This window comes from Juglans microcarpa x Juglans regia, chromosome 4S (genome assembly GCF_004785595.1).
Source record: "Juglans microcarpa x Juglans regia isolate MS1-56 chromosome 4S, Jm3101_v1.0, whole genome shotgun sequence".
Lineage (NCBI taxonomy): Eukaryota > Viridiplantae > Streptophyta > Magnoliopsida > Fagales > Juglandaceae > Juglans > Juglans microcarpa x Juglans regia.
Window position 1 is genome coordinate 63,095 of NC_054601.1, and position 8,774 is coordinate 71,868.

Below are 8,774 nucleotides of genomic sequence, written 5' to 3' on the forward strand. Positions count from 1 at the left end.
TCATTGGTTTGGTGGTTTGAACCAATGGATAATGTGGAGAGTTTTTGGTAGAATCTGGTAGTGTTTTCCTCATTCAATATTCATTTGCTTTTATAAATTAATTTTAGTAGTTTTCATCATCCAAATTCAATAATATTTGATGTTCTAATCTTATTAATGTTTCTATATAAAGTTGGGGGCACAATTAGGCATCACAACTATTGAAGATTGAAGACTTAAAAGATCAATAATTATTGCAATTTATTTATCTTATGTTTTTTAGTTGCATTGTTGCTTATGACAAATTATTTTTATTTGTAATGTGTATTAAAAATCTAGTGGAGTTTTTTTTTTTTTTTTTAAGTTATCTAATAATTGGTATTGTAGTATACACTTAGTAGTTACTAGTTAGTACTTAGCTATCACAACATTACAAATGACATTAAAATTAAAATTAAAATGAAATTGAATATTTAAAATGAGTTTCAAAAACTCAACAAATTAAAATTTGAAATCAACTAAAAAAAAAGCCCAAAAGAAGTGGTGTAAACTAATCAAACCGGCCGAGAACTAGCTAGAATCGGTCTAGCCGGTTTCACCCCTCTATATAGGTCGGTTTCGGTTTTAAGCCAAAATTAGTTCAGTTTTCACCCTCTCTCTCTCTCTCTCTCTCTCTCTCTCTCTCTCTCTATATATATATATATATATATATTATTCTCCTATTAAACAATGTCGTTTAACTTAAGTAAGTTAAATGTCATTGTTTTATATCAGTTTGTTTCCAAAAAAAAAATTGAAACAACATCTTTTGGTTTAATACACCAAAATGACATCGTTTGGGTTAGGGTTGAAGCCCAAACCCAAGCCCCGCCTCTCCACTCTCTAGTGCCATTTCTCTCTCTCATCTCTTATAGCTCTCTCAGTTCTCCCTTTGGCCATTGCCTGACTGTCCACCGATGAGACTCAACTCGTCGTCGCCCCAATGTTGCCTCTCTCTCGCTTGCCTCCCATCTCCCTCTCATCTATCAAACATTCTTGCTCTCTTAGAAAGTGCGCGAAGCAAAGTCGAGGTGTTCTCCGATATGTTCTCAAACCTTAATTTTTTGGTTGAATCTCGAATATATTCTTTGATAATTACTTTGAAGATTTGTGTTATTTGAATCTTTCTTTTGTGAATTCAATTGTGTTAGCTTTTGTTGAAAGAGTTGGAGATGTAGCTCTATTTGGTTGCTTAGAAGATGTGACCAAAGAAACGAGTATAAGGCCTAAAACCAACCCCCAAAATACAGAACTGACAAAAATCAGTCTGGCCGGTTCTCTCCCATTAGGCAGCCACTTCGCTTGGTTTTGGGCAAATAAATAACTAGTTGGTTCAGTTTCGATTTTGGACCGAAATTGGCCCTAACTACAACTTTACGTGATCCATTATTGAGAAAAGAAAACCACATCTTTGGATGATCAAACCAAGAAATAGGTAAGTTTTCCCCGTTCTTTTGACCCAAATATATTTACAGTTAAAAGACAAATAAATTAATAAATACAAAATTATGTTTTTTAGTTGCATTGTTGCTTATGACAAATTATTTTTATTTGTAATGGGTATTAAACATATAGTGGAGTTTTGTTTTTTTTGTTTTTTTTTTATTTTTTTAAGTTATCTAATAATTGGTATGGTAGTATACACTTAGTAGTTACTAGATAGTACGTAGCTATCACGACATTACTATTTTAGTATTGTTAATTATTTTTTTTAACCTAAGGCTAACATTACAAATGACATTAAAATTAAAATTAAAATGAAAATGAAATTGAATATTTAAAATGAGTTTCAAAAACTCAACAAATTAAAATTTGAAATCAACTAAAATAAAAGCCCAAAAGAAGTGGTGTAAACTGATCAAACCGGCCAAGAACTAGATGGAACCGGTCTAGTCGGTTTCACCCCTCTATGTAGGTCGGTTTCGGTTTTGAGCCAAAATTAGTTCAATTTTCACCCCCATATAAATATATATATATATATATATATTATTCTCATATTAAACAATGCCGTTTAAATTAAGTAAGTTAAATGTCATTGTTTTATATTAGTTTGTTTCCAAAAACAAATTTGAAATAACATCCGTTGGTTTAATACACCAAAATGACGTCGTTTGGGTTAGGGTTGAAGCCCTAACCCGAGCCCCGCCTCTCCACTCTCTAGTGCCATTTCTCTCTCTCATCTCTTATAGGTCTCTTGGTTCTCCCTCTGGCCATTGCCTGACTGTCCACCAATGAGACTCAACTCGTTGTCGCCCTAACGTTGCCTCTCTCTCATTTGCCTCCCATCTCTCTCTCATCTATCAAACCTTCTCACCCTCTTAGTAAGTGCGCGAAGCAAAGCCGAGGTGTTCTCCGATATGTTCTCAAACCTTAATTTTTTGGTTGAATCTCGAATATGTTCTTTGATAATTACTTTGAAGATTTGTGTTATTTGAATCTTTCTTTTGTGAATTCAATTGTGTTAGCTCTTGTTGAAAGAGTTGGAGATGTAGCTCTATTTGTTTGCTTAGAAGATGTGACCAACGAGGATAAGGCCTAAAACCAACCCCCAAAATGCAGAACTGACAAAAATTAGTCTGGCCGGTTCTCTCCCATTAGGCAGCCAGTTCGGCTGGTTTTGGTCAAATAAATAACTAGTTGGTTCAGTTTCGATTTTGGACCGAAATTGGCCCTAACTACAACTTTACGTGATCCATTATTGAGAAAAGAAAACCACATCTTTGGATGATCAAACCAAGAAATAGGTAAGTTTTCCCCGTTCTTGTGACCCAAATAATATATTTACAGTTAAAGGACAAATAAATTAATAAATACAAAAATAATACTATGTTTTGCAAGAGAGACGAGAGAGAGTCGTTAGTCTTTTTCGTTTGTCCCTTGGATATTTCTTTGTAACTTAAATAAATAATAGGGTGCGGCTACTATGCCGCTCCATGTTGATCGCTGGACGTAGTGCTCAGTGTAAATTTTTTTTTTTACATTTTTTTAATATATTTAAATAATTTAAAAAAATAAAAAAAATACCAATATATTTAAAATCACTTCCTTAATCACTAAGTAAAAAAAAAAATTTTTGCCAAGTGGTCAAATGAAACGGTATAAATGGGTGGACAAAATAGTGTTTCTCTAAATAATATGCAAAACGGGACAAATATATATCCCACACTTTGCTATTGAAATTTTAGAAATATTTGATACAAAAGAACAGTTAAAAAATCTCCACCACGACGCGAAATCTTACCGAAGATGCAATGTCCAGTGCATAAGAGTAGCTCAAGAAAATTGTTTGTCCCTCGGATATTTCTTTGTAACTTTAATAAATAATATAGAAAACGGGGCAAATATATATCCCAGGCTTTGCTATTAAAATTTTAGAAACAATAATTAATATTTGGCATAAAAGAACAGTTAAAAAAATCTCCTCCAAGACGCAAAATCTTACCAAAGACGCAATGTCAGTGTATAAGAGAAGCTCAAGAAAATTGACGAGTCACAAGCTTTTGGCTATAGAAATATCTTAACTCAACTCGCTTAATTATTACAATTTTTTTAAATTTTCATACAAAATATATAAACTATTTAACTTTTTTAAATCCCAAAATAATAATCATATTAAAAAATAATATTTTATTTAACTCATTTAAAATCATCTCATCTTATCTCACTGTCCAAACAGTTCACTATCCAAACGAGCCCTAAGAGACTCAGTCGAAATTATTCCACAACTAATTAGACCCACTCTACCCTAAATTCTTAGCCGTCAAAATCAAAATGACCATTGATCCCTCAGTCTTGTAGCAATTAACTTCATTCCCATTTTCCCACGTCGTAAAGCACATTTCTCACAGGTCAATCAAAGAATATAGACATTTTGGCCATGAAAAATATGGCAAACACATCGGTTCAACAAGAAACCACACATTTTATGGGTTTTCCTCGGTTCCAAATACAAAACACACAATGCATGAAAGATTGCTACTCTTACTAATTGTAGGATGCATCCCCACAGAGTTTATCACCATGTCCAAGTAATATCTTAGGCTTTTAGAACTAACTAAAGCGACACAGGAAAAACTTAAAAGTTTCGCCTCCTTATGAGCCTCATGTTCCATTACACGAATTTGAAAAACAGGTTTGCAGTTAGAGATTAAAAATACAACTACAGTTCACCAGCCGTGATAAAAACCATGGGTTCCGTCATAGACAAAAACAATGGTGCCTCTTCTATCTATCTTTGACTTCCTGTTCAAACTGAAGCAATTTTTCACGTACAGGCTGCAAAAATAGCTTCAAATCGTGGCAAATCCGCAACTTATCTTGGTGTGGAAGATCCTTCTCTTCACTCAATCTTACTTCCATCTGAAGTATTGAAAAAAAGATCAATTTGTGAATAAACTATGGTGTAACAGAATTTGATTGCCGAAATAAAAATCAGCACAATGATGCCATAATTCCCTACTAGGAGAATTGGACTATTAGAAGAACAGAGGTCAACAGAAGTTGAGTTGTGTTCATGGATGCATAAGAGTTCATTTCACCTCTTTTGGGGTTGTTCATGACTAGAAAAAATTACTGCCCAAAAAATTATATAAAACACCAACTTCAATAAACTACAATCCCTTGGCAGGTTTTCTGTACAAGGTGAAGGACGAGGGCACCATTTCCTTATGAATAGTCTTTAAGTTCATGCTAATCAGTAATAGAGTAAACTATAAAATAAGCTCAAAATGTAAGTTTATATATTAGCTTAAGAATCATGAACGTGAGCAATTGCTATTTCATGTGGGGAAAGGTTACGCATAAGATAAATCCCAAGTCACTTTTCGTTTTTCCTGTGAAGATTATTTATCAAAAAAATCTTAACACGAGGATTGCTCACATGAACCTCACATGAACCGGAAGACTTGAATAGCCAATCTACTAGTGTTAGTTCAGATTCCCTTTCATGCATATGCCAGCAGATCACTTCTCATCTACGAAATTTGCCAAGCATTTTGTACTAGAAATGTGATGGAACCATCATACCATGTCATAAAAGAACAGTGAGAGACAGTATTAACATGACATCACTCAGTTGCATCTAGGTTGAATTTTACTTTTAGACCTCATTCACTTTCACAAAACTTCTCAACTCATCTCATCTAATTATTACAACTTTTTCAAATTTCCACATAAAGTAAAATAAAAAAATCAACCTTTTTTCAAATCCTAAAATAAAAATAATATTAAAAAAATATATTCTAATAATATTTTATTCAACTTTCAACTTTTATCTTATCTCATCTCATCTACGAAAACAAACGAGGCCTTAGTGTTGCCGTCCCAACTCATGGCCCTACCCATTTATTATAATCACAAATGATAGGGTTCCATAAAACATATTATCTAAGAACAGTCCCTCATCAATCCATTGTCAATTTACTTATTTGACTTCTTTGTAACATTCAAATGGATATGAAAAATGTACCTGCAAGTCATCCAGCTCACCAAAAGAGAACTCCGGTATATCAATATGGCCCTTGACCATCTTCTTTTCTTCTTTAATCGACCACTCCCCTGATTCCATTTGCAAGTTCAGTACATATATAGTTAACAAAGAAAGAGGAAACCAATCGACACTATGACAGCCCACTTACCTTTGAATTTCAATGTTAACTCATATGTGTAGCCAACACGTTTCTTGTTCCGCACAGTCACCAAAAATGCCTGGTCAATTAGGTAATAGCAATACACACGGAATCAAATAATTATCATCAAATAAGAAAATGCACAGGTAGTTTGGATGCCGTTCTTTTTTCTTTTTTCTTTTACCTAATCATCTTCATGGATCGAATTTTCTGGTCTAAGACAACCATTTGAAACCAGGAAATGATGTGTATCAGTATAGAGGTTCATTTCCACATTATGGTATCTGAAAAGCAGGATGAGGCAGAGGCGTCCTTTTATATCAGAATAACATCCATTACCTGAGAGCAATTACTATGCAAAAGTATATTCCAATTTCCCTCGGTCCAAAAACTGTACAAATTTGCCAAAAAAAAAAACCCCCCACCCCCGCAATCGATCGACCACAACAAAATCAAATTTGACTATCGGTGTTTAAAAAAAATATGGCTACTCAATATCAAACACGTGGGATCTTTGAGGCCCCATAAATTCGTGATTCACTACAATCACATACTTAGATTGCAATATATAATATTTAAAGAGAACCTCACATCGCCTATGCATTTCGATACGTCCAATACTTCGGCTTTCCCACTAGGGAACTCCAAGGACCCCACCGATATAAGTAACTCCTGCAAGTAAAAATAAGAGACAAACATATGAAAATCAAATTTAAGAAGAATGGACATCTGACAATTTTACACAATGAGTAGACAGCATAGCGGAGGTGAAACAACGCGAAATGGACGTCTGACTATAGTGCAACCTTGATTCTATCAGATGCCCATTTATTTAGGTTTTTCTCCTCCCAAGTCCCAGCCTGCAATGTATGCAAGCAAGACAACATGATAGTATATAAAAACATACACATAAAATGGGAATATGCGAAAAGTGAGATTAAAGCAAACTCAGAATCTGAGAGAAGAGAAGGGTTACCCGATTCCAAACGGAGCCTAGGGTGGGGGGCTGAGAGTTGAGAAGGTCGTCGGGGGTGAGCTTGCGAGGAACAGGTAGCGGTGCCGCATCCTCCCTCGCTTCCCTCACCCAATAAGTGTAGGAAGCTTCTCCTTCTCGCTTCTCCGACACCGCTCCTCCTCCAACTCCACCCTCCATTACCTTTGAATCAACTTACCCACAGATTGCGAATGCTAAAGCTGCGGATCTTAGAGTTGAAAGCGAATGCCCTAACCTGACTAGTCCAAACCAATCGATTGTGGTTGATTTTGATCCTCTATTGTTTTCTAAATAAAAGGAGTGCCTACATATACGGGACTTACACGGACAGAATTTACGTGCTGACGTGGACGTTATTTTAAAAAAGAGTAATCCTATATCTGGTTACAATTTTACTTAGAGAAAAGTTTCAAATCGAATGGGTGTTGTTTTCCATTTAACACCTTCCAAATGATATGAAGCCATGTTAGCTTTTTAATATCCTAATTGTAGACACAAATACATCTGATAAAACTCATTTGACCAATGTTACAAGTTGTCGTTCTCAAGCTCTTTCTTTTCCATCAATCCCTCTCAAGCGTTCTCTCTCTCTTCAAGCTCTATCCTAGTCATTCTCTGGACGTAGAGGTTAGGTCTGAACCTTGAAATGGTGCTAAAATAGATTTGTATCATGGATTCGTGCCCGTCGTTGATGAATGGGAAGTATGATATGTACATTGGGTTAGCGTTCGTGATTTTTTAAATGATGGTTTGATCCGAAACTCAAAACTATGGAGATGAATTATATAGTATTTGTTCTCGTTATAACTTCATATCTGTCGATTCATTTCCTATCTCCATGTCTCTCCCAGATCTGTCCAACTTGACTTCCTCTATATTCACCATTTGAGAAAAAAAAAATGGGGTTGTCTTTCACAGGTTTTTCAATCGTCTTTTTGCCAAGAAGGAGATGCAAATTCTTATGGTGGGTCTTGATGCTGCTAGTAAGATCAACATCCTGGACAAACTCAAGCTTGGAGAGATTGTGATCACCATTCCCACCATTGGCTTACATTGAAATATGAGAACATTAGCTTTACTATTTGGGATGTTGGAGGCTAGGACAAGATTTGACATTTGAGGAGAGATTATTTCCAAAACACTTGGGGCTTATTTTTGTAGTTGATAACAATGATCGTGATTGTGTGGTTGACGCTGGGGATGAAGGGAGCGACGAGGGGTTGGGGGAAGAGAGAGAGAGAGAGAACATAGATTGAGTTTGGAGAGGGAGGAGACAAAATTAAAGAAGTTTCACTGTATGCAATTGTATTGTTAATTTTGTTAGAATCCCTACGTGTCTTATTATTAGTGGTTGGGTGTAAAATAGTGAAAGGCACTCATCCGGCTCCTAGCAACTCTCTTTTACTTATCATTCATTCTGATAGGTTTTTCTTTCAATTCAAAATTTTTAATTTTATAATTTTCAATATATATGTGTGGAGAAGTAAGTTTTTTATAAAAAAAATTAAATACATAACAATTTTTTTAAAAATATTTAAAAATCTGTAATTTTTTTAGAATAATATTTTAGACAAATGATTTGTAAGTATTACGCACTCATTGAATTCAATGCATATTGTAAATATCATTTTTATTTTCAAAATGTGAGTTTTCCTTCTCACTGCTCACAGGAATCCTTATTTAACTATATCATCACATTGAGCATTTTTAATGAATTAGCCAAAAGGATTTAGCCAAATCCATCACATATTTAGCTATTATACCTCAAAATATCATCACAGTAGATTAGTTAAAATTCAAATATTTAGACTTTAATTACAGTCATTACTAAAATCATTTCCAAATTTACTAGTTACTATTGATATACCAAATATATATTTTATTATTTATTTATCTTTCTTCTTTCTCACTGCTTCTTCGTTCCCTCTCAAAAAACCCAGAAATCCTCACTATCACTCATGCACGCATATACCAACATCGTACCCAAAAAGACAAAAAGATAATTAAAGAGATTTCCTTGAACAATTATATAGTATAATATGAGCCTTAGAAGCCCTAGAGGTACCCAAAACAACGACAAATTTGGAAAAATATGTCTAGTTCGCTTCGTCGGGATGCTAGTAGTTGACGAGAAA

At 34.5% G+C, this 8,774-nt stretch overlaps 1 protein-coding gene across 2 annotated transcripts; it reads right to left on the minus strand.

Annotated features, from left to right (window-relative positions):
• Nucleotides 1-3,979: 3,979 nt before the first annotated feature.
• On the minus strand, nt 3,980-6,917 carry LOC121263523. 2 transcript variants are annotated; one of them, XM_041166457.1, is made up of 6 exons: nt 6,622-6,916; nt 6,452-6,505; nt 6,237-6,317; nt 5,655-5,724; nt 5,486-5,574; nt 3,980-4,377 (listed from the first exon to the last, which is right to left on the minus strand). In XM_041166457.1, exons 1-6 carry the CDS (start codon nt 6,796-6,798, stop codon nt 4,243-4,245), a joined length of 606 nt encoding a protein of 201 aa, XP_041022391.1. In that variant the 5' UTR covers nt 6,799-6,916; the 3' UTR covers nt 3,980-4,242. The 2 variants fall into 2 exon arrangements, with proteins under 2 accessions (XP_041022391.1, XP_041022392.1); XM_041166458.1 differs by lacking the exon at nt 6,452-6,505 and having other exon boundaries at nt 6,622-6,917.
• Between the last annotated feature and the right edge of the window lie 1,857 nt (nt 6,918-8,774).

Coding starts and splice junctions, on each gene's coding strand:
- LOC121263523 (XM_041166457.1), bottom strand. CDS start 6,798: ATGGAGGGTGGAGTTGGAGGAGGAGCGGTGTCGGAGAAGCGAGAAGGA. Junction 5,725..6,236: donor TATCGAAATGCATAGGCGAT/GTGAGGTTCTCT, acceptor CTAATTGACCAG/GCATTTTTGGTGACTGTGCG. Junction 4,378..5,485: donor GTGAGCTGGATGACTTGCAG/GTACATTTTTCA, acceptor TCAATACTTCAG/ATGGAAGTAAGATTGAGTGA.